We start from the raw sequence: 27,947 nt of genomic DNA, 5'->3' as shown, positions 1-27,947 counted from the left end.
CAGATGGAGCAGGTTCGCAAAAATTGCAAATCAATTTATTTGTTTTAGATGTTGTTTTAGATTGTTACTCGATATTATTTGCAGTTATTTTTTTAAATATATACGTTTTGATTGAATTAAAGCAAATGGAAATAGCAAATTATATCAATACTAAAAGTTGTTTCAATGCCTTTTCATTACTTTACTTATAGTTCTTCTATATAATGTTGTTGAGAAAATTCATAAAGTCACTTTTAATAATAAAACGCTATAGTGGCTTTCATAAAATCAAAATAACTGTAGATAAATACAAGTTAATATTCCAAAATTACACAGAACTTTACATCATTAATATTTGTAAATATTAAGAAGTTAACTTAAAATCTTTTACCAAAATGATTGAATTCAGCATGAAATAAATCAGAGATAGTTGATATGATGTAAAATAATCATCCAGCAATTTTGTATTCCCTGTATTTTAGGCCAACAATAATACAAATGCAGTTTCTATGACAAATATTTGTTATATAAAGTATTGAAAATTTCATGGGTACAGCTTCTTTCCAAAGACTGTTTACCTGCAGAGCACAATACCATGAGGCTACTTCCAAGATGACTATAATATGGTCGTTTTCAAATCTCATGTTGTTGTGAGACCTAAACTTATCTGCATTGTGGATTCTTCCAGTACTATATTACGATGTGAAATAACCCTCTCAGGGAGCAGTATCATAATACCATAGAAACAGCAGGAGTACCAGCAATATGCAGCATGTGCGACTTCTCATAATGGACACCACCAGATAGTAAGCTCCGCTTACTCTTTATTCTATCCTTGTAATCTGTAGGTTAATATATTTTTCTTACACCTAATCTGTGTTCTGTGTTTTCTTTCCATGGTCCTACCTAACCTTTGGTCCACATCTCATGTAAATAATTTCTTGTTCTGTCGTTATTTTTAAATAATCAAACGCTACACAAGTTTTGCCATTACCGATCATCATGGTGTTGTTTCACCTTCTGCTAAACGCTCATTAACCCTTATCCACGTGTGGCCTTTGAACATTGATAAGCGGCCACTCTCTTACCTACCCCATTATCATTTTGAATTTTAGTAAATCTGTCTGCTGAATTAATTTTTTCAATAAACGTTTTAAAATGAAGATCTAGTGTTGTTTTCTTTAGGGTGACAACTTTATCGTTCTACTCTGTAATAATGCAAAATAGAAAAGATTCATTGGGGTCAGAAGATGAGAAATATAGTGATGCAAGGAGACATGTAATCGGAAACAGATTACAACTAGCTGGTGACTTTTGTTCATTCCTAGGAATGGGAGAAATGTGCTTTTCCTTTATCTCTCTATATTTCTCTTTTCATGAAGAACATATCTGCATATAAAATAATAAAAAAAAAATATGATACTAAAACTCATATGCTCAGTCTCCATTTTTCTTTTCTGAAGAACGTATCCATATATTTAATTAAAATAAAAACTATATGTATTTAAAATGAAAATGTTCTGACTTATTTTAATTAATGAATGAAGAGAAATGTCAGAAAGTAATTTCGAGAGACATAGATTCCACAAAAAGTACAGTGAAACGTTCTTTCACCTAATACCTTGAAGGGAAAATACCAATATATATATATATATATATATATATATATATATATATATATATATATATATATATATATATATATATATATAATTTTTTAACTAACATCTCAAGTTAGGAAATGTCAGTCAATCCTAGTCATATTTATCTTAAACTTAGCAGTAGATAGTCTATAGTTTCCTACTATTAAAAGTGTATTTTTCTGTTCAAAAATATTATAACATATATTTTAACATGTAGTTGCTATGTTTTTTCTTAAAATATATGAACGCTTTTGTGTTATTTCAAAATCATCTTTAAAATCTTTTAGACTCTATGCATAAAAAAGCTATAACTTCTTAAATCGCATCAAGTCTTATTCTTTTTCGCAACTATTGCACAGCTGGTTAAAATTTTTATTCGTTGCTCACAGAGCAAACGTTCAATTTCACTTTTTGACCTTCCAAAAGTACATTGCCAAAATATTTTCTGAAGTGTTCGTTGAAAATTTGTACACGAAATGAACATAGTATATTCTTATTTGCTCGATCATATTTGACAAGATGAGAGTGAGTATCATCATCGTGCAAAAGCATTGTGTGTTTTATGAATGTTCTCAACAATTCAGATATGTCTTCCAAATTATTCCCCTTTTTACTTTCATCTTTATACAAAGCCACAAATTATTTGTTACTAGTGGGTAGGAGGTGCTCGGCTTTGCACTGTCGTAAAATACACTTAAAATGATTTCAAAAGATTTTGGTGCCGTCAGCTAGAGTCGAAACCAAAACATTTGGAGTTCCAGCTGCATTCCATATCGTTTGAGCTATCAACAGATATAAAATATTTAAAATTAAACTAATTCTAGCTATAAATGAATTTGCGTATGCGCAAAAGTAATAGACATATGTTGTCAAGTTGAAATGAACATTTTACATTTAAACTTGCAGACATATTTCTGTACGCATTATTCATCCATCAAAACAAAGGTTTGACTCGTTATAAACCATCTTTAGTGTACGATTACTAATTCCAGTTAATTTTAGTTATGTGACTAGTGTTTTAAGAGTTTATCGGTTAAATATTTTATGCAGACACACACAGATACATATGCCTATTGTTTTATATATATATATATATTGTATTTTAAGTTTCGCCCTCACTGAGGATTGAACCTTCTACCCCAAAAGAGTGTAACTTACAACTGAATTTCACCAAATACTTTATCCAATGTGCCATGAGTCCTTGCTTTTTCGTTGTAGGACCACCATGAAAGACTCGAAATATGAATGAGCTTTTCAGTGTCTTTATAAACGGGAAGGAATTGGAAAAAAATATTTGATATTCTACTTTTCCTAGATGGATAATGCGTGGGTGAAGAATTTACATTAAAATTCTGTGCATGCATAAAGTTACTTAATATGGTCATGTGTTACTTTGGCTGGCATGCCCATGTTGCAAATAAAAGATGTTAACAAGCCCGCGGTGAAGAAGACAAAAAATTTATTAATAGTTTTTCTATATAAATTATGAAAACCGTAAATCAGATACTTTACATATATTAAACATAGAAGTAAATACATTAGTTGTATATATATATATATATATATATATATATAGCTACTTCATTTACTCATATAAATTAATATACGAAAGTATAAATTTATGCGTAAACTTTAAGTATTTACTTCAATACGTGGGTAGAGCTAGTTAGTAAGTTATAAAATATATATGGCGATTAAGCTACACAGAATATTCCGCGTTTCATCCACTCTAGGATTCTTCAGGCTTATTGCTATATATAATATATATATATATATATATATATATATATATATATATATATATATATTATTTCTTTAGCTCTGTGGTTATCATCCACTGTACCGTAGCACATTAGTTTGAAGCAGAATGATTATTGGTATGTTCCAAAGAGATAATAGCTAAAAGCCATTTAATTTTATTTTGCTTAATGAAGACATGTAATTTCTTAATTATAATGACATCGATCAATTCCAAATCGTTAAATTTTTTAAATCTAAATATTTTATGCATACTAATTGATTCGCTATGTTATGGTTTATATTAGTGGTGGGACGATTAATCGGAATATCAGAAGTTTTTCAAAGTATCAGAAATCAACATCGGTGCTGAATAATTCAGACCAAATTTCGATAGCAAAATGATTTCTAAATACACAGCTTGGATGACAAAAGTTAATTTCAAACTAATCTAATTTTATACAGTAGTAGTACAGATTATTTCTCAAATGAATGTATCCTAACTTTTATTAGTTGTATGAACTATGAAATAAATTAAAAGAATAATCATTTGTAGTTTTAAGATTCAACAATTGAACTGATTGCTGGATTTTTCCCTAGCATAGTTTAAATGTTGTATTACAATAAACAAGAGATACAGACAGAAAATATGTACTTTTTGTGATTGGTCTGCTACGAAAATTTTTAAAACTCAATAGTGTGCAGCCATGTAAAAAAAAAGTTGAAACCACTGCTTCCGAGAGTAAAAGGAATACATGTGTTGAGCCTGAAACAATAGATTTACCCCTTATTTTTCTGTTAGAGGATGGAACCAAGGCAAGAGCAGTTCGTTCTATGTCCAGTGAATAAAAGAGGACAAATTACAATCTTATTTCTTAACCCTGTGTTCATACGAGAGTTACCAACTAGTTTTATGTTTAATTCAAGAGGTAATAACCGATATAAACAAAGTTCGGCCCCCAGAGAGAATTGCCAATCAAATGCTCCAACGGACAGTACGGACACCTCGTGGAAAAAGAAGAGAAAAACAAAAAATGAACTAGAAACAGACAATCAAGAGATATTTGATCGCAACAAGAAGAAACAGGATGCTGTTGATCTAGTTTCATATAGAAAACAATGGTTTACTTTGATTACCTCATGCGTCGCAGGACATGGTAGTTCCCAAGTCTAAGTAAGAATATTACTCTGGTCAGCCTTATAAGTAGGAATATATACAATTCGTATTATAAACATTTCACTGTAATTGAATTAATTTCATTATTTTTCATTGCTCTAAAACAATTAACAAATGCTAATAAATCATTAATTCGTTTTAATGAAAATGAAATGAGATTTTTTTCTATTTACATTGAACTTGGCGAGATTGCAATAATAATCGCTAAGACACAATCGATGATAGACATTCGAGAAATAAATTTCTCCGTGTATAAACTCATTGAAAACTATTTTGCTTTTAGCTAAATCGCGTTGTGTGATCAATTACAGTCTCAACGTTATAATAAATCTCTGTCACTAAAAGTGATATTCTGATAAAATTGTCGCTTTGAAATTCACTGTCAAAATTTGCCTTATATAAAATTTCACTTCACAATTGGTAGCTTTGATTTCTTCTGTTTCTGGTTCTGCTTGACGTGTCTACCGAAGAAAAATCTTTTTGATGAAGTTTGTTGGAAACAATATTTCATGGGATAGATGAGAAAAATATGAAAAATAGTTTCCATCTTACACACACACACGCGTATATATACTAGCATGATAACTCGATGTTGCTCGAGGTTAAATAAAGAACACTACCATGTTGTTTTAATTATGCTTATAACACTATATTACCTTTTGTTTCTCCTGCCCACCCCTATTTCGCCCTCTAATATATCCGGAAGAAATTGAAATTTTAGAGAACTCTATTATTTTATACATTTGTTAGATGATTTCGATTCTCGATAGTATCTAATAAAATTAAAAATAAATTCATAATGATCGGTTACTTAGTTTGGGAGTGAAAGTTGCACATACAAATATATAATCATATACACATACCTAATATTGTATAAGAAATTAAGAAAATCCTGAGAATCTTTAAAGTTTAGTATTTAAAACTTTTCATTCAAACATAATATACATGGGGTTTTTAAGTATCTACACGTATTGATTTTTAATTTAGGGAGGTCATACCCCAGTAATACTTCTTGTTATTCTATTTTTCTTTGGCAAATACTGTTGCATGACAATGTTTATTTATTAGGCATTTATTGTACAAGGAACAAAGTTCACAGATTCCATGGTTACAGGTTTTCTCTCCGTTATTAATTTTCTTATTTTTATTTTATCGATTTCTATTAGAGTTATAGCTTTTACTATTTCTAATGGTTATATTTTCGTTATTCTTCATGTTATTTGTATTGATGATCTATTGGTCACTTTTTATGCATTTTGTTATTTTTTCTTTACTGCTCTGATTTTATATTTTGTTATTGCGTGCTTTAATTATCACTTCTACGTTTTTATAGGAAGTTTATGATAGTTTTCGGTTATTTTTATTGAATACTTTATCCAAGCGATTGATCATGAGGAAATGTTTATAGAGTGGTGTAAACCAGATTACATTTTCCTTTCTCCTATTTTTATTTTTTATGATTATTCATGTCTTATTTATATTTAATTTCGATATTATTACACCCACTATTTTTAGAGCTGTGTCATAAATGTTGTTGAACTTAAATACATTTTCCTTGCTAGAATTATTGCTTAGCCTAGGTTCGGTAGAACTAAGAATATGTTTTATGATTGATGGGAGGGTGATTGAACTTTGAGTTCATTTATGGTGTTTTAACTTTTACTTATTGTTCATCATTATTGATTAAACATGATCTACATTTTTTGGTAATGTTGACTTAATCCTTGGATATGTTGCTATATATCTAGGAAAACTCTATAGCGATCTTGAAGAGTTATTCAGATATAGATGGATAGAAATTCACAATGTCAAATTGTAGGAAGGTACATTTATCTTTATTTTCGATAATACAGATATTGCTATTTTTTTCAAAGAATATGTATGTATGTATGTGAATATATACGGGAGACTGATAGAATTGATCCATGCATGATATGAAACTGGTGATGATGTTTTGTGTGAAGGTGCAAATAAATAAGTAGGTTTTAAAATGGGGTTTAACATGGCAGCTGACAATGTTATTTGCAGATGTTCATCTGAATTTATCAGTTGTTGCATTTCGCTTTTCAGGCGGAAATTATAGTTATTTGCATTTTTATAATTTTATTATATTTTTTATTTAAAATATTAAATTTTTCTATATGTTTACACTTTTTGTTTTATAGGACGTTTTGTATAAAGCCGAACCGAGGACTAATTCAAAGTGGACATCAAATATTTGTTGCTCGATTCTCCCCAAAGGAGAAGAAATCATACGACCAGGTTTTGAATGTTAAATTCAACTATACAAGCAAACGTTCTCAGGTAAGTTATGCTGCATTGCAATTATATTTATGCCTATCTTCATGCATAACAAACAAATATAAAAATAACTCACCCATCAAATACAGACATAAAAGTAATGAAATATATAGGTGCATTTATCTGGATATGTATGCTATACATCTCTCTCTTATATATACATATATTGTACAGCACAATCACTTGACACACTGGTTCTCGTCAGATCACCAAAGTTAAGCAACGATGAGCTTGGCCAGTACTAGATGAGTGACCATTTGGGAAGGCTATGTGCCCTATGTACCGTGTTGAGTTGTAGAAATTTCCCGCTTGGTATCTGGGAGTGCATTAATTCACTGAGAGAGATGCACCCCCAGATTTTGTTAAGGCATGCATCTAGGAGAAGGAAAAACTCTAATAGGCTCTGTCTTATGGCAGTCATCTGCATCAACAAAGATTTGCAGTAATAGCAAAAAAGTGTGGTTGGTTCTACACAAAGCCTTCACTACTATAAACGAATCATCTATGTGGATTTCTAAACAACTTAATTGTTGTGGCGGAACCTCATATATTGAAATAGATGGGTGAGTCCACACACACATATATATATATATATATATATATATATATATATGAGTGATAAATAATAAATTTAACGAGGTCGTTAAGAGTATTCACTAAAAGAAGAGCAAAATATATTTTTATTGATATAAACAAATTTACACAGTCACGAATCTGGACATGCTAATGTTTCTGACAAATATTCGATTAAAACCAGAAGTCCTCATCTAATCATCAACCTAATAAATGGTTGCTTTCCACAGAAGAAACCAGTCCTCATTATATATATATTAGGTACGTGCAAAATGAATGCTAATGCTCAACATTAATAAACATTTTTACCCCTCTGTTTACTTAAAAAATCACCAAAAATCAGGAAATTTACCAATTTTAATGAAATTTTCAGTATCTATCAAATAATGATCACGGGATATAGTGAACACATTATTTTTATTTAAATCTTAGTGGAAATGTATTATTTTGTTTAAACAAAAAATACTTTTACTAAAGTTATGGTTTTCAGTAATAAAAAAATTAAAGGAATTTATTTTTGCTTTTTTTTATGAAAATAAAGCATCGTAAAATATAACAATTAAAAAAAGAATTTAACTTTTGCAGGAACATTACAATAAAAGCCTCTAAAGTCTGTATTAATGAATTCGATATAACTTGAAGAAAAATGAATTTCTCGAACTACCGATATTATCATTGAATTAAGCATTGTTTATTTAATATTTTCACACAAAAAAATTATAATGGCGAAAAATACTTCTACTTGTTTTTTTAAATTACAGGTTTCGCATCATTTTTATATGTAAGATTTTAATATTTCCCTTGCTTGAAAGAATGTGAAACTGTCGACATAACATAATTTTTATATAATATTGAACAATAATTTTTTTAAAAAATTAATTTAAAAACATGAACGTAGAAAAATAATTCAATTAAAAAATGGAAAAAATTATACACCTGTTCAGAATAGGAATGTACTGATGCACGTCTAGGAAAAAAGGAAACTAGCAACCCCCCCTTTCTCCCTTTTAATTACGTGACGTCATTTTTACAGTCTTTCGACTTACTAAAATTTTGGGCTTCCATATATTCTGTGTTTACAAAACTTTAGTTCGTTGCATTTTGTGAACAACAAAATCACTCGGTTTTTTTTTGCTAATTAATTTATGTTTTGTACAAATACGGTGTTTTTTTTTTTATTTAATTCAATATCTTAGGACTTTACTAATTATCTTTGAAATAGGCTCAGAAAACTAATAATTTATCTGTTAAAGGATTTTTACAATGAATTTATTTTACTTCAAAATTTAGCTGAATTGGTTAGCTTTCTGTGAAAACATTTTTCATAACTCTTTTTTTTTTTTTTTTCACGTGTACAAATGTTTTTTCCCTTTTGGAAATTAAGTTTAGTCTTGAATCTTTCAAATACAATCAAAAAGTAGTCGAAAACCTACAAAAAAATATTATGATGAATCGGCTTTCAAAACTAGGGCCCCCTATCTTTGTCCACCCATTTTGCCCGTACCTAATATATATATATATATATATATATATTGTTTACAGAAAGATTTAGATTAGTAATTGGTGCCGTCGGTTTCAAACCCGATAATTAGGAACCGTTTTAGGTACTGCATAGATTTCAATCAAATACGAATAAAATTTTATGAAGAAAACAATCTGAAAGATAACCTTTGCAAAGTTGATCCAAAAAACCTCTTAAGATTTTTAAAAGAAACTAACTTGTACAACAAAATATAGCTGAACAAAAAACATCTAAAAATACAATATATAATTAGTGCACACCAACATGCATGGCTTATACTTATGCCAACAAAATCTGAAAAAATATCAAACAATAAATAAACAAAACAAACCAATTCTTCAGCATTTAATAACCGAAAAAGGTAGATATGCTGGTAAAATAAACCCACTAAAATAAACAAAAACTTATTTAGAACAATTCAGCATGTTACCATACATGCATCAGTAAAAATAAACTGTACATGGATTCTACACATGATGGAATTCTGATATAAAAAACTTATACAGCCTCTTTGCAGTCTTGATAATCGCTCAGTAGTATGAAAATTAAATACTAGAACCCTTAAAATTTTACCATGGTGAACTCTAACAAAAAGACTAAGAATTACAGAACTAACATAAATCGTAATCAAACACACATTGCTCTTTCTTTGCTCGAACGGAACATTCTCAAAATGTAAACACAGCATTGGTTTGGGAATACCGACACACCTCTTTACCCCCCCCCCAAAAAAAAACGGCTCTAAAAATTCTTTTATATGTACCAATATTTAATTTTCGAATTTTGAGCGATTATCAAAAGTATAATGATGCTATATTGTTTTTTTTTGTTGTTGTATTTTTTGTTCCTGTTGATGATTAAATTTTTTTTATATTATTGACCGATTACCTAGGCATCATAGCTGTGACTTTTCATGCCGACACTATACTTTTAAAAGTGATTAAACACTTTCAAATAAGTTAAAAAACAAAAATATTATACAGGTAAGTTTTACCCTACATTTTATTCGCTATGGAAACACTTATTTGTAATATATTTGTTTTTTTTTAACACTTTTACTTTCTATGGAGTATTTTATTATTTAGAAGATGTGCTACAGCTATTTTTAGAAAAATATGTGTGCATTATGCCGAGAAGAAAAACAATAGCAGACTTGAAATATATTGTCATCGTCAGTTATCTATTTCTGTTTTCGCTTAATCTAAAACGTTAAATGCTTTCTTTAGAATCAGTTAGTATCTGTAGGTTATTGCTCCAAACCAACATTAATCGCGAGTAACCAACCGTGCAGACAATCACAGACAGTGGCTTTCAATAGCTGCTACTGGAAAACAATGTCCGACAGTGGAAGCCAGATTATTCATTTTGACCACTATTTTCCAGGGAGGGAAACCATAGTTTAATTTGTTTTCGAGGGAGGTCTTTTAACGATTCTGTTTTGAATTTGTTATATTTCCACCGGGCCACGGGAATAATTAACTGATTTCTTTTTAAATAACGTGCCTTGACGGAAATGATAAATATTGGTATTTAATTGCTTCCCCACGAGAGCAATATGCGACACAAGGTTGTTTTTAATGTGGAGGAAAACCAGCTCCCCCAAAAGGGGCATTCTGTGAGTAGGCAAAAATATTAGTAAAGAGGGGTTTGTCCTCCATTAAGTGTAGCATATTACTCTCCAACAGAGAAACACTACTTTCTATAATCACTTGTAGAAGTCAGACCGATTTAGCTTTTTTAACGACTTCACTATAGATGCATCACTATTTTTTTTTATTTTTACAGTAACTTTGAGAATATTTTGTCTGATGCATGAAATAAAGAGAAAATAAAACTTAATCATGTCGTGTGTCACCTATTAACAAGTAAAGGGAAAGTGACACGACAAACGGATTTTATTATTTCTTTTATCCCTTCTCCATTTTTTTCTGTCACCTTCGTCTGTTCAGGTCAAAGAAATTCTAGTTTGCCCAGACTGGTTGGAGGTGAGTTACGAGATGTAAACTAGACAGAAAAAATACCTGATTCCTGTCAAATCAGCAGGGTTTTTTTCTATCTGATCACGCGATTAAAGTAAATAGTCAGAAGGAATTTGATTGATTGTAATGTTTGTACTAGAACAGGATTGTCAGATTGGTTTTTTAAAGGCTAAATATGGTTAATTTAGCTTTTTTTAGTGGTTCTAAAAATGTATCTGCTATTTTTATTTTGGATTGTTAGTTTTTATTATTTTACATAGATATCAATTTGATAGTAATTATTAAAAGAAAACGTTATTAAGTAATTTTCTATTTTAAAAAATTATCTTATATTAATTTTGACATTTTATATTCTTAAATAATTAATAAGGTTTTAGAAATAAATTATAGTTTTCCCTTTTATTAGTTTTATTTGGATATATATTCGATTGATCTATATAAATAAATAGGAGCTCTGTGTTTGTGTGTGTGTTTGTCTGTAAATATTTAACCGATAAATCTTAAACTACTATTCACATAACACTGAAATTAACAGGAAATCGTAATCATACATCAAAGATGGTTTATGATGAGTAAAATATTCGTTTGGATTGATGAATAAAGTCGACAAGTTTATTTCAATTTGCCGACGTATTTTTACTACTTTCAAGACATTTAAAATTAAATCGTTATTACCGACCTCTTAAAAGCTACATCGGTCAGAGACGCGGCTGGAGTGCTAAATGTTTTTGTTTCGATTTTAAGTGATGGCATTCAAATAATTTTTTTTTAACTTTTGAAATTATTACTATATAGTAGATACAATATAAAATTCGATATATAATTGACTCTATAATAATAAATACGAAATCTGCATGAATTAAAATATATTTAAACGTATTTTAACTTAAATATATCTGCATTATTATCAACTGTTATATAAATATGGTTTCTCTCATAATTTGTAGTTTTCAATTCATGTGCTAACAAGAAAAACTATAGCTTGCCTATGATCATTATTTTGCTAACTACTTTCCTCTGAGAATAAAAGCTATTCTTTGAAACTCCATGGAATGAAGAAATTTTAAAGTTTTCATTTTATATTTCTTGTCTTCATATATAATAAAATAACTTTAGAAATTCCTCTCTGAACCAATATAGCGTAAGTTTGCCACAACATATGCCATAAACAAATTCAATACATCTAGTTTAAAAGTCACTATCTTATGTAGCTTTCGAACACCATTATACTCACATTTAGTCGTGATATCAAAGTACTACATTTCATTCTACGAGCAATACTATCACAATCGCAACAACTATAGAGGAAGAAATCCCTATTTTTCTCTCTAACTATTTAGTACTAACACTGCTACCAGATTTCACTGGAACGAATTCTACACTTTCCATGGATTTTGTTATTATACCGACCGTAATTGGTCCAGGAAACACAGACCTTACACAATCGTCCAATTTCCTATTCATAAATAATGAGGGCTCCCTTTCTAAAGTCCATCCATTCTGATTGGCGGAGCTCTGGAAATTCTTATTTTGAAATGCAATTATTCCCTTTATAAACGACCGGTTACTAACATTAAAACATAGCGTCACTAACAGACATATTATTTTGCCCGCCGTCAAGTTCATTTAATGCTTAGGTCATTACAGTCGTGTTTGTGTGTGCATGCGTACAACAAAAATAACTGTATTCGTTGCATTACACCTGTCAACCCGCTGTTCGCTATTACTCTACAGAATCCACATTCTGTACAAAGGTTAATTTTCCCCCTCTCTCTCTCTCTCTGTTACTCTCACTGCGCATATTTCCATTGTGTGTGTTTGTGTCTGTGTGTTTGGTTGAACATGCGTCTCAAATAAAAGCAAATACTCCTTTCATTGATAAAAAATTACAAAAAAATCATGAAAATTTTATTTACATCATTGTCATTTTGCATTTGGTTACATCTTCAAAGAATCAACGAAAAAATGATTTCGACTATGTTTGTTTTGCTCACGTGACATGTGCCGTAAACACAAGAAAAATAGCTAACATTTCTAATTTCTTCAACAACTATTTTCTTTATAAATTAATTTTTAACTTATCGTTTTTTCGTGAGTTTTTGCTATTTACATCAATGCAGCATGGCAGTTCATTAGATACTATTGGTTACACTTGAATATCATTATTTCGATTTCTAACTTTAGCTACAATAACGAAGTCCTCTTCGTTATTGTAGCTAAAATTGGAAATCGAAATAATGATACGTTTATGAACATTCTTATTAATTATATTTAAATGTAATATTTTCTCTCAAAAAATACGTGCGAAAATAAGGATACTTTTTTAAATTAAAAAAAAAGTTTGCCAAACTAATTCCTTTTTAAAACTCACCCTACAACATGTTTACATTCTTTTCTCTTTTGTTTCTTCTAAATTATCGATCTCCCACTTACTTTGTGGGTTTAGTCTCTGGCCAGTTTTCTTTTCAATTTTCCATCGATTTATTTATGATAAAACACTATACTTTCATACAAAAGGAAAATCGGCTAAATTTATGAATTTACGAGATTTCCCAGTGCATGCTCACATGCATGTCCATAAGAACATAAACATGATAAGCATACATTTTTATTTTCAATTTAAACAAACTGAGCCACAGTAACGAGTGGCCGGGTACAGTTAATTGAATAATGAATTGTTGTAAGTTCTAATTTACAGAGTTAAAATTGAATTCTTTATTTCAATGCTCTATTCCGAATATTTGAGCCTTTTCATCTGGTTAGGGGTGTCCTAAAAATGTTAGTATAAATATGCATACTAGCTTTAAGTTTACTGAATTATTTAATTTTTGAACTTGATTTATATATATATATATACACTTGTGCCCGATATTATTCATACCCCCCCTTGAAAATTGAGTTTATTAGGTGTAACTTTGTAAGAATTTATTGTTTACGTCCATATTGATAAATACTCTTAATAAACCTCTTCTGATCATTTTTGCCATTTTAAAATCTCGGGATACTTGTAATAAAAGAAATATACAGCTATTTATAAAATCTGCAATGTTCAAAAATAATCATACCCCCTTATTTTTTCAGTATAAATCGAGTTTCTGACTGTTTGTTTCCTGTTTGATTCTTATTTTGAATGCTTTTAAACAACCTTTGATTAATTTCATTTCGTTTTTTGCATTTTTCAGAAATTAAAATGATATCAACTGAAAACCAATAAAAGAATAAAAATTATTAGAATGGGGAAGAAACAAGAGCTTAGTAATGATCTTAGGACTAAAATTGTGAATTCACATAAGGATGGTTTAGGTTACAAGTCAATTTCCAAGAAATTTGAGGTCCCTACAGCAACAGTACAGAGCATCATCAAAATATTCCAGAGCCACCACACAACAAACAACTTGATTTGTAGAGGAAGGAAAAGGAAACTGTCTGTTAGAGCCACCAGGAATATTGTAAGAAGTGTTAATGCAAATCCAACCACCACTACTAAGGACATTTTAGAAAATCTGGACTCTTCTGGCATAAAAATATCAAGGCAAACATTGCAAAGGACTCTGCATGAAAATGGTCTGAAAGGAAGAAGACCAAGAAGGACTCCATTGCACACCGGAAAACACCTTGCAGCACGTCTAAAGTTTGCTAGGACCCATGTGAATTCTCCAGAGTCCGTTTTCTCAAGTATTTTGTGGACTGACGAAACAAAAATTGAATTGTTTGGCCATATGGATGCTTCTTACGTTTGGAGGAAGAAAGGAGAAGCTTACAACCCAAAGAACACCATACCCACGGTGAAACATGGCGGTGGAAGCCTAATGTTTTGGGGCTCCTTTTCGGCTAGTGGTCCAGGTAGTTTGGTCAAGATAGATGGAACCATGAAGAAGGAGCAATATTTGGAGATACTCCAGAAAAACATTAGACAGGATGCGGAGAAGCTCCATTTAGGACCAAACTGGGTCCTTCAACAGGATAATGATCCAAAACATACTGCCAAAATAGTCAAGAAATGGTTTGAGGATAATCAAATTAATGTTTTGGAATGGCCTAGCCAGAGTCCCGACCTGAACCCTATCGAAAACCTCTGGCACATATTGAAAACTGAGGTTAAAAAGCGGAAACCTAGAAATTTGAGGGATTCGGAGAACTACTGCATTGAAGAATGGTCAAAAATCAGTGTTGATGCTTGTAAAAACCTTGTTGATAAATATCCAAAACGGTTACAGGCAGTTATTAAGAATAAAGGGCATGCTATTGACTATTAGTAAGAGAGGTATGAATAATTTTGAACTAGTGCCATTATTGTTTTTCTTTGTATAATGTTTCAAACTTGCATAATTTATTTATTTGTTGAGTTTAAATTAAATGCTTATGCTTGATTTATTGTTTGAAATCCCTTTAATATTGTCTACCTTCTGGTTTGAGCAATATTCTTATAGAAATCTCAAAGATCCGAGGGGTATGAATAATATCGGGCACAAGTGTATATATATATATATATATATATATATATATATATATATACATATATCCCAGGTTAAAAATATCCCGAAGTAAAAACCATTGAATTTAACGAGGTTATTGATACTGCCCAATAAAAAAAGGCAAGATATTATTTTATTCAAATTAGGAATACAAATTTACCAGTCTGAGGACAAGAAATCTATTGTTTCAATCTAAAAACATCAGGAAATATAAGTCTCAGGTCTTTTAATGAAAAGAAAAACCAAAAGAAATATTTGGAAGTTAAAAAATAAGTAAACAATAAATTGGCGTTTGGACACATATGTCGGGATCGCTGGGAGAGAGGGAAGGTGGTTTAATCAGCAGCTACGGGACTCAATGAAAGTTAACCTTCAATCTTTTCTGAATTCTCTCCTAATACTTCCCTTCACTTGCATATTATTGCATTTTATAAAACCTAGACGTTGTTTAACTCTTATTTTAATTTACCAGTGGTTTAAAAAGATATGTATCAACCTGACCAATGTTTCATTAACTGAAATTGTAGATTTCACTCTTCATAATATTTTTAGTGTGCATAACTAACAGGTGTATAGTAAAAATGGTAATATTATACACCCCTAGCTTAAGCTAACAATTTTTGTAGCCACTCTTATGATTAAACAAACAAACCAGGCAGCATCATAGTTAATTGTTGACATTCTATCCTAGAATAGCGTAATATCAATTTCTTATTAAATTTAAATGTTTTTACACATGGTTTAACCCTATTTTTCTCATATCATTTCTGTTCATGCAACGTATTTTCTCAAACCGTGCATCATCAGACTGCAAACACATGGTTAATAGACTCTTTTCTTTTAGTTGACAACTGTACAAAATAGAGGAATATTTTAGCATATAATTTACGTGATTAAAATATATTGAAAAAAAAAGCCTTAAGTAAACAGTGATTAAGTGCTGAAAAATAACAAAACATAAATCTTTATTTCCACACTTTGGTTTGCTGCCCATCTTCCCTGCATTTACTAAACGATTCAAAGGTATCGCAATATTATGTGCTCATACTTGTGAGAGTGTATGGCCAACTTAGTTTAAAATGTGCTTGTGTTTGACCATTATTGATGCCATAGATTTATTTGCGAAAGGATTATTCTTTAAGGGTGTATAGTAAAATTTGTGAATGTCTCTTGATCTTTATCATGTCAAAGCTGTAATCTTTCAGCTTGAACTGCATGTATCCAAAATCGCCGGTGTTGATGCATACGTAAAGCTCATATACTTTTTAATCCACTTTGAGTATATCATTTGCAGCTATTTCTATAGGGGAAATGTGAATTCATCCTAAAATATATTCTCCTCTTTGTTGCTAGTTTGTTTGCTTCAGCAATTTAGTTGCTTTCCACACACACATGTGTGTGTGTATGATTAATATTTCTCTTGGTCGTTCTGTCTTTCTATCTGTTATATATATATATTTTTGGAAACTATTGAGCTGATCTGCCTGAAATTTTGTATGGACGTTTGTTATGATAAAGTGCAGCGAACTAAGTATTGTGATATTTGTCCAATGTTTCGTTAAAGATTAAGAGGGGTTAGTCCCCACAATATCATATTTACTCTAACTGAAATTTTGTCTGAACCTTTATTATGATAATGGGTGGTGCACTAAGTATTATGGTATCTGTTCAATGCACAGTTAGGTATTAATGGGAATTAATACATTTAATGCAAAAACTGAATCATATTCAACTATCAATTTGGCATAAATAATTCATTCTAAGTCAAAGAGCTATAAGATTTGGCTGTATTTAATGAGCCAAAATGTCTAGTATTATACTAAAGCGGGATTTAATCAACGTTTGTTTCCCTACGAGTTTTTTCTGCATATTTAATCACACAAATTACATAGTAAAATATTCCTCAGCTTTGATATTCAGCTATGTTTAAAGAACCTTCCAGTTTAATTGTTTAAATTAATCGTAATTTGTAATTAACTCATGTATTAATCCATCTCTTAGTAAGGTTTATCTATCACTTTCACCCTCTCGCAGTGTGTTGTTTGGTGCCCCCACTCCTGCCGCTAATCACGTCATTTCTCGAGGAAACATAAACATATTTTTGCAAAAATTCATTTAATTTTTAATTTATTTCACTTTAAATATTTGATTAATAGTAAAAAAAAAATACTTCAATGCCTATTTATTAATTTAGTGGCAGTGTCCCTTGTGTGAAGTGAATAAAGACTAAGAAAAAAGTTAATTTTTGTCATCGACAAATTGTTCATAAATTAAATTTTGGTATCCAACTTATTTTTTTATATTACCCAATCAAAATTACCGTAGAAACAAATCAAAATCAAGTTTTTAGTTTTACACAAAAATCTAGTTATGTTTACATGTATTTTTAAACAGGATTTTCAAAAAATGTTTTAGTTCAAAGAAAGTTACTTGTAGGCAAAAAACGCACTTAAACACAGAAATCTTGTTTCTCTGATTTATGAAAGTGGAGAGTGGTGTGGAAAACGAAAACAGACAATTTCAGATAATACCCTTTCAAATCTATCTAGGGCAAGACTATTGTGGGAGTGGCGTTTTTACACTGCACTTAGAGGGATTGGATTGGAAAGACCTCTTTCCATGGTAAAACCATTTAAGGAGTTGTGAATAAAAGACTTTTAAAGAATTGTATTTACCAGCCTCCCCACAAGAGCTGGATTTGATCCAAAGTCAATTTTAATGTAAAGTATGACTATATCTAAATTCAGGGTCAGTAGCAGATTGTCTGGGTGTTCCCTAAAAAAGACTAATTATTGTGTATCAGAATATTTATATATCCGTTGCTGCTGTCAGTATTGTTGGAATTCACAACTAGAACCTCACTGTGGCATTATGGGAATTGCATGAAAAATATTTTCTTTTTTTTTTATTCAAACGAAATAATGCGTAAACGTTATTTTAATAAAGATTGCAAACTTGAATCATATTATTTCTCAGTTCCAAGAAAATGCTCCCCGCGCTAACACTCGGTTTGCCGTTTCGGTTAAACTCCGAGTCCCGCGTGGCATTTATGCAGAAGGCATAAAAGGATCTGGAAGACTCTGCTATTATGGATTAATATTATAAATGCAGTTTGGAAAACATATCTGAACCTTATTCTACGCTCAACTTGCTGCAATGATTAAATTGTGATTCATCAAGATTCATACCCCCTTCCTTTCTCAGATTAGAATGACTTCGGATTATTTCTTTATTCGCAAACTTTACTTAAGGATGGTGTACCAATCCACCAAGATTGAACTTTTCAGCTTTCCACTAAAAGAAAACATCTAACTACAAAACCTTTAGCCAGCCACAGCTGAAGGAAAGAAACTATGATTAGCTACTAACGGATCTGGAAGCCCGCTTAACTCGCCATCGTTTTGCAATGACGGACGCTTGAACGATGCAACTTCAAGGTGAGTAATTCTAATTGCGAATTCTCAAGCTTTCACGATACTTTTAGATGTGCGGAATAAAATCTCTCCAGTACATTTTGCTACCAATCAACTTCAGAGAGATAGAAAAAGTTAAATAAAATATGTTTCCAATTTTTTATATATAGATTGATAATTCATATTATTTGTATTATTCATTCTACTGCTCCCATTTTAAATGTTATTTTCGCAATTTCAACAAAATACAGCTAAAGAAGGTCGGTGGTTACATTGACCGAAATCTTGTGAAAATCGCACTCAGGACAAGAACAGCAATTCGAATAATCTGAATAATACGAAATAAAATATTTATCATAATTAAGTTAAATAAAATGTGAAAATACTATCTTTAAAAAAAAGGGGCACGGTCCTAAAACTGCAGTGCGCCTCCCGAGGGGAGGGGTTCACCTCAAACATACAAAAGGGAATAAATCCGAAAAAGTAGAATCTCCACTCCCGTTGCACCTACTCTCTTGCCAGATCTTGAATCTTCCCAGGACCGAAAAATGAAGCTCGTTTTGTAGTTTCCAGCTTCACGTGCACACGAGATTTTGCGAGAACACAAGTAATAAAATGCTGGCCGCCATCTTTGTTTTTCCTTTTCTCAGCCTGAACTTACTTGCTCCACACCCACGGTAAGGCTTCTGTTTTCTTAGCTTCTGACCATACATCCCCCTGATCTCAAGATCATATTTCGTAGTCTCTCATCCACTGTGGTGGTCGCCTCTCTCTACTTGGCCTCTGAGGTGTCTTGTCCTCCTGCACATTGCCCTTTATTGCTTTGCCTTTCACTGGTCTGATGTCGAGAATATGCCTTGGTACTCCGTCCACCACAATGTTGTTTCTGGTGTTCCTCCCAGTCACGTGACCTCTACTCCATTGTGTGGTGCAGCGTGCCCCCTGTGGCTTCACCCATACATCATCCCCGAGTTTAATGGCCCCTGTGGCCTCTGCCTCTCGGTTTGCCTGCTCAACCCTGGGATGTCTCCAGGAATATGCGAATGTTGACAGTTGCGGAACTGTCTAGGTGACATATTATTCCAGAAGACAGCTTGCTCAGGTGAGGTGCCTCCTCTTTCCGCAACTGCCTTTATGGTGCGGTGGTTTCTCTCCACGATCCCGTTGCCACTGGGTCTGTAGGCAGCTCTGAAAAATTGTTGGATATTCCATTTCTTCATTACTTCCATCACTGCTATTGACTTGAATGCGGTCCCGTTGTCGGTTAACAGCTCTTCCATGGGACCTCGCTCCAAAAACACCTCATCGAGGATTGCCGCTATTTCATTGCCTGTTCCTCCATGTAGCTTCTTCCATAGGGCAAATCGCCCGGGCCCGCAGTCAATCATGGTCAGGTAAAGTCCACCCCTGTAATGGGTGACATTGCATGCCAGTCTCTTCCAGGTCCCACTCACCCCCAATTGACCAGCTTCATGCGTGCTTGGAGCAGGATCAATTGACTGACATCTGTCGCATATTCTAACCACTTGCCTCACTTGTTCCTTGGTGACACTCAGGTCGACTTTCTTTACTACGTACCACGTCCTCTCTACCCCCATATGGTGCAGATTGTGCAGCTCTCACACGCCAACATCATCTAGATCCAATGCAGCAACAACGTCTTTCTTTGGCACAAGCCAGCTCTTCTTCACTCTCGTGAGAGCATCTGCTCAGTTCTTCTCAGAAGCCACCATGTCTATATGAAGCTTCAAACAAAACTCCTGCATCAGCTCAGCTAACATTCGAAGCCTGCGCTTCACTAACATCTCTGCTGCCCCTTTCGTTCTTATCCTTTTTTCGCTTGAAATGAGGGACTTTAGCCAAGCAAACACAGTGCCAGAGTCTGTTTTAATGCAGATGTCATGCAGTCCCCATTTCATGGCCAAATTGACTCCTTTGATTATCACATCTAATTCTGCTACATTGATGTGGCTGACATCATTCTTCTTCCATAACCAGGGCGCATCTTCTGCAACCACTCCTCCAACTTCCAAGATGACCCCTGTTGCAATCCTGCTTGCATCACACCATACGATTCCATCCAATGTTCTCGGTATGTTCCAGGTTCCCCGGACTGGGTCTTGCCGTTTTGCTTCTTTCAGGAGCTCTTCCATCATGGCGACTGTTCTTCCTCCCACTTTATCCTCCCATCCTCTTCCTTCAGTATGCCTCTTTATGTAGCTGCATGCTGGTCTAAGCCAGCCAGCAACGAGGTAATGTCCGATCAACTTCCCGCATATGGAAAAAAGTTCCCATCTGTTGAGCTCTTGCTTCAGTTGTGGGATCTCGTTCCCCCTTTGAAACTCTAGGCTGCTCGACACACCTCGTTTTAGCCTTAGCCCCAAAGCAGCCCCTCCGTCTAATTTTTATGGCATTTTGGCGACCAACCCAAACCTCTACAAATGAGCCACCATCTCATTGGCAGTTACCATAGTCTCATTCACAAGAATGTCGTCTATGTATGAACTCACGGCCCCATCTGCTTTTCCCATTTTTTCTAGAATCTTCCTGAGGATGGTTGACATGATCTTGGGTGCCGAATTCAACCCGAACCCCACTTGCGTAAGGCAGTAGGTTTTGCCTTTGTACCTGACTAACTGGTATTTCCAGAGCTTCTTGGCGATGCGGAGTTGCAAATAAGCAGATTTTAGATCTACCAACGTAGATGCCCTACTCATCTGCCTCCATTCTCTAATGGTCTCATTACACACATCTACAGTGTTGCCTCCAGTATGGCACTCAACACGTTGGTTCAGCTCTCGGAAATCCAGGACCAGTCTTACTTTCCCTTTAGTTGGTTGCAGAACGGCCATCAATGGCAAAATGCCCGACTCAACGTCATCCGTCCAAGGCAGCATATTACCCTCCCCAATCCATCGGTCCACTTCTTGTTCAAACTCCTTTCTCACCCTTCCTCTGAGCGAATTAGTGTAGCACGCCACCCTGTTTGTCAGCGATGGTGCTTGATATTTCCATGCTCACCCCACAGTCCACTGCTCTCCGTCGAATTCGGCTCGGAAGTCCTGATCTTTGATCGACATTTTTCTTTCCTCCCCGGTCTTGTTGGTTTCTCCGGGAGCTTGCTCTGTCACTGCACACTCAGCTAGTCTGAACCTCATGTTGTTACATGTGATGATAACGCCTCCCGGTAATGAATGTCATTTTGACTACGTGACTCGTGGCGTGTCTCCTGATGCCCGACAACTCAACCAATCTCCTTATCTCATTCGTGTAGACAACAGCAGATTCACCAGTCAACCTCTTCTCCTTCAACTTATTAAAGGCCTCGAAAGGCCCCTCTGCAAAAACTTCGATCAGTCGACCCTTGATGGTGTCTGCGTCACCCTGATCTCACTCGCTGAGCTCCAAATAGAGGGCCAGCGCGCCCCCTTCTAGAAACAGTGGTATTACTGCGGCCACACCATCCAACTTTTGAATCCTTGCCACAAGGTCCACTTTTTTAAGCCACGCCACCACATCACCGTCACCATTAAAAGGCTTAATCATGTTGCTTAAACCAGCATTGGCCATCACCGAAATAGCTTGAAAATACTATATTTAAGAAAAAAAGGGGCACGGTCCTAAAACTGCAGTGCGCCTCCCGAGGGGGGGGGGGATCACCTCAAACACACAAAAGGGAATAAATCTGAGAAAGTAGAATCTCCACTCCCGTTGCACTTACTCTCCTGCCAGATCTTGAATCTACCCAGCACCGAAAAATGAAGCTCGTTTTGTAGTTTCCAGCTTCATGCGCACACAAGATTTTGCGAGAACGCACGTAATAAAATGCTGGCCGCCATCTTTGTTTTTCCTTTTCTCGGCCTGAACTTACTCGCTCCACACCCGCGGTAAGACTTCTGTTATTCTTAGCTTCTGACCACAAAATGCCTTAATATTTACTTTGTTTTAAATAAAATTGGATGAGCGTAAAAATGGGTGCTTGTTGTTGCTTGATGTTGTCATGGAATGTGGCACTGCATAATTAATAGAGGTTTTGAGCTTTGTATAAATTTAACACGCCAAACAATATAAATATAAAAAGAAGACGAATATTTATTTCCTGTTTAGCAAAAACATTTTTTTTGTTACAAAATGTTTTGTCATTGATACGTTTTATTTTTGCTTTTAATAATATTGTAGTTTTTTTTTAATGGAACATCCGTTTCTTTTTTGGTTTTTGTTATAATTATTTTTACTCTCCTGTTTTGGCGAATAGACGAACCAGATGTTACAGAGATAACAAAGTGTTAGCTCTCTTCTCATCCAAACTGTTTTTTTTTATTATTATTTATATATACACCATACGGATTAAGTTGCAAAAAATACTTTCGCTATCACAAGAATATTTTCGGTACTTGTAATAAATAAGCATTTATAGAATTGCAGCCACGATGTAGGCAGTTCCGAATATGAAAAGAGGATTCCAGGGTTATACCGACTATTCCCGACAAATGATGCAAATAGAAAGCTGCGGTTGCATGTCGTTTACATGTTCGCTGAGTTCGGAAGACGATATTTTGTCAGATAATACGAAAACAATCAACCTCGCTCATCTTAATGCTACTATTTCGTTTTCTATAGAAAGCTTAATGATTCTTTTGCATGGAGAAAGACTGTTTACAGAAGTTTATTTTTTTTCTGTATGGAATATCTACGTAAGAAAACTTGCAAATGACAGGTTAGATCAACAATTTTACCTGGAACATGTTTTTTGATAAAAACCTTTCTCACTTTTTTTGAGAAATTGAAATTGGATCAGATCATAACATGTTTGTATTTGTTGTTCCATTGAAATGCCGTTTTGGTCTATGGTTGTACTATGACATTTTGTTTAAGAAAACATGGCCCATAGAGGTTATATCAACAAAGGTAGGATAGAAGCGAGTTTAGCTCGTTCGTCAGTTTCTGTTTCATATACAAATTAGTGGGCTCGGAATTCATTTATGCATTATTTCCGGCAGCGCAAGAACGTTGGAAACAAACGCATATTATACAGGGTGGCTAAGAAGTAGTGATCGATTTTAAAACTTGAATAACCTTTTTTATTTTTAAAGATATACTCACAAAATTTGAAAATTAGTTGCGTCAGTCCTTCCAAGATTTTTTAAAACAGTGAGTTTCATATTATTACTTATAATAACGTTTATAGGTTATTTACACTATAGTAAACTGTTTTTGATAAAGTTTATTTTAATTATGAAAAATTATATTCTTTAAGTACCTCCCATTTCCCTTTCATATTCTTTTGTCCTATCTAACACATGTTCCATTACATTATTAAACATTTCTGGGGTTATAGCCTGATTTCAGTTTCAATATTGTGTTTCAAGTCAATAAGTGTGCTAGATTTAATTTGATAAACCCTTTCCTTGAGGTAACCCCACAGAAAAAAGGCTGGACTTGTCAGATCTGGTGACTGAGGAGGCCAGTTAAATTCGTAACCATGCGATATTATTCGGTTCTCCAAGATGTTCTGCAAGAGTGTTATTGTGTCTTTTGCAAAATGTACTGTAGCCCCATCTTGCTGGAACCACATCAGCTCGGGTTGGTTTTGAACCCAAGGTCTTAGGAAGCTCTCAATCATCACGTGGTAGCATTCACCCATTACTGTGATATGATTTCCATCTTCATCCTCCCAAAAATAAGGCCCAATAATCTCTTGAGCAATTACACCGCACCATACTGTGTGTTTAATGGGGTGCAGTTCGTGCTGTTTAATAGCTCTGGGGTTTTCTGTCGCCCAAATTCGACAATTTTGTTTGTTAATGAAGCCATTTAAATGGAAATGTGCTCGTCGGGCATGATAAATTCTTTAAGAAAATTTGAGTCACCATCACTAAATCCTGAATTATCATGGCATATTCTATTTTTTTTTTTTTGTGATCTCTAGACTGTAACTCTTCGATTAACTGTATTTTATAGGGAAACATGCCATCAATATACTGGATTATTGTTTGAAGAGAAATCGGGAAATTCCCAATTTATTGGATCTTCTGGTTGATGTGAATGGATTTTCGGCGATACTCTGTTCCACTTCTTGCCGATTTTCATCAGTGGATACCGAAGAGGGCCTTCTAGATTTTGATAAATCAGAAAGGGTATTAAACTTTTGGAATCTGGTGATTATCTTAATTGTCCTAGCACTTGGGGCAGATCTCCTGTTGAAATGGCGAAGGTAACTTAGCTGAGTTTCAGAAATTGACCCATGTGATTCAAAGAGCTACTGAATGATGAGGGTTCGTTCCTCAATGGGCACACGACTCATAATGTTGGAAGTGTTGCTCTAGTTACTCTGAAAAAAAAAATAAAAGGAAAATATTAGATAGTAAAAAATTTTTTTTTTTTTTTCAATACGTCACTACTTTTGGGCTATCCTTTAGTATTTTTGACACAAACGACTTTGTTTCATTGACCTTAATCTTTCGAAAAGATACAGAATAAAACGCTTAAAACGTTGCTTTTTTCTGTGGTAACAAGGAAGAATAAATTGTTTGAAAAATAAAAATAATTCATGAAAAACAACTCTTTTCTAAATTTTAAAAACCAAAAATAATTCTCAAAAAGGAAAAAAATCATTAAAAAACTTAAAACTATTGCTCTCTTAGCAAAATAAGAACAAATAAAAGTTTATATTAAATACATTCTTTGCTCCCTTCTCCGCAAAAACAAGTTTACTTTCTGTTCAAACTTTTCCACAAACACGTGAGACTGCCTCAGGGTTTTGCTTTGAATCATAAAACTGCCCACGTTATGACAAGGATTTGCTGGATACCTATTCATTGCAAGTATCATTTTCGTATAAATAAAACACTATAAAGTGTACATATTTGATATTTTAACTTTATCATGTTTTAGTTTGACATGTGCGGAAAATATAGAATTATTATTTATAACCTGTAGGCAAGGATTATGCATCGTTAATTTATGTGGTGACGTATGTCTTTAATATTGTGTCAACAATATTAAAGACATGAGACGAACAGAAACACGCCATAGAGAAACCACAACGTTTATTAACAATTTGACAAAGATAAACATCACTTGAAGAAAATTTTATAACAATTCCACTTGGTCCTTTGACCACAGTATGCGAGTCAATTGACTCCATCATAGTGCTAGTCCAATAGATAAAGTCGTTGAGGTTTTAAAAAGCTATTATCAGACTGAAAGCCAACATGGGTAAAATGGCATTACAAACTGTCGCATTAGAAGTTTTCTCTCATGGTAAATCGAAATATATCTACAAAGGAAATAACCCTATGCCTAAGCTGTCTATATAATCCGACATCCAATTGTAGTAATGCTACTTCCACTGAAGCAATCAAGCTTTTTTTTTTTTTTTAAATTTGAAAATTCTATCTGAACACGATGAGATTTCTAAATATCATCTTACTGAGTTGCTTCAATAATATTTAAATTTAGTTTACTCATATATATATATATATACGTGACTAGCCTGGGTGCCCAGAGTTACCCGGGTGTTGAGCAAAAAAAAAAAAAGTGGCAGTAGGCGGGCAGTCTTGAATCTTTACCGCGAAGGAGGAAAAGAATGTGAAAAAAATAATGTGACGTCTTTGCTGTTGCGCCCATCGGCAAACCAAGAGAGTGGAAGGTTAAGTTAAGGCTAGTCAATCGAAAAAAGGGGATGACTTTCGAAAATATCGAAAAGAGCGACCTCTCCCTGTAGAAAAGTGTGCAGTGAAATGTAAAAGAATTAGTTTTCAGCCTATTTTCCGATATTTTTCGTCCGAAGAGTCGAGCTTCAAAATGATACCGATCTCGTGAAAATCTGTTGCCTCTGCCGAAAGTTTTAGGCAGGCATACAAACATACATACATATATACATACATACATTTAAACAGACAGGCGAGAGTTATATTATAGATGGAACGATTCCAATATTTTTCTTGATTCCAATACATTTATCAATTCTGTTCTAAATTCCCGGTTCCGATTCTTTTTAAACAACTAAATACGAAGCTGTAAAGCCCGTGTAATACGTGCATATATTTTCGTAAACATAAAAATACATTTGTAGGAGTGATCTATAAATTTTAATTTTACTGATAGTTTAAAATAAATAAACAGTTATCATTTCATTATAAATACGAGCCATGGAAATTTAAGTTTTAAACAAAAACAAATAAAAACAATTAAAAGAATCGGTTTGAGCATTGTAAAATAAATACAATGTTTTCCGATTCTGATGCCTCCAAAAATTCACATTTTTTAGATTCTGATTCTGATTAATCGTCAAACTCAGAAATGATGCCCAAATAAATTCTGAACATACTAATTTGTCCATGAAACAGAAACTGACGAACAAGCCCAACTTGTTTTTACCCCCACATTTCTTGACATAACCTCTATGGACCATGTTTTCTTCCCCCCAGCCAAAAAAAAAAAAAAAAATCATAGTACAACCATATTCCAAAGTGGCATTTCAATGGAACAACAAATACAAATATGTTATGATCTACTCCAATTTCATTTTCAACTCTTCAAAAAAAAAGTGATAAAGATTTTTATCAAAATATGTTCTAGGTAAAATCGTTGATCTAACCTGCCATTTGCGAGTTTTCTTACGTAGATATTCCAAACAGAAAACAAAAACCTTCTGTAAATGGTCTTTCTCCTTGTAAAGAATCATACCAATTCATACACACACACGTGTATATATATATATATATATATATATATATATATATATATATATATATATATATATATATATATATATATATATATATATATATCAGAAATAATATAACATCCACAGATCAATAATTACGCTTTGTATAGTCTGGGTCCTTCTCCTCTTCTGATGAGAAGCATTTAGCTTTGAAGTGGCGTGACCTAAAACGTTTTTCTCTCTTACGCTTTTATTATTTATCTGATGATATAATAATGTTATATGTAACCTTTATTCATCATCTTTTAATTAATATATTGCTTTTGATTAACTGATCTTTTTTATGTTGATAATTTTACTTTTTTTAAGATCTATTCTTTAATAGCCTCATTGTCTTTTATGAATATATATACATATATATGTGTGTGTGTGTGTGTGTGTGTGTAAAATTAATACAATTTAACTAAAAACCATTAA

The 27,947-nt window shown here is 33.0% G+C and overlaps 1 protein-coding gene across 1 annotated transcript in view; it reads left to right on the top strand.

Moving 5' to 3' along the window:
• The window catches only part of LOC145292193 (cilia- and flagella-associated protein 65-like), a 2,765,874-nt gene that overhangs the window by 1,266,113 nt on the left and 1,471,814 nt on the right, over positions 1-27,947 (top strand). Inside the window, exon 20 of the mRNA XM_080138498.1 lies at positions 6,702-6,840. Within this exon, the coding sequence (XP_079994624.1) occupies positions 6,702-6,840 (139 nt within the window). The remainder of the gene's footprint in view (positions 1-6,701; positions 6,841-27,947) is intronic.

The sequence above is a fragment of the Euprymna scolopes genome, chromosome 13, assembly GCF_053919585.1.
Source record: "Euprymna scolopes isolate OS-2025 chromosome 13, ASM5391958v1, whole genome shotgun sequence".
NCBI lineage: Eukaryota > Metazoa > Mollusca > Cephalopoda > Sepiida > Sepiolidae > Euprymna > Euprymna scolopes.
This window is presented reverse-complemented; position numbering and strand designations above follow the sequence as displayed.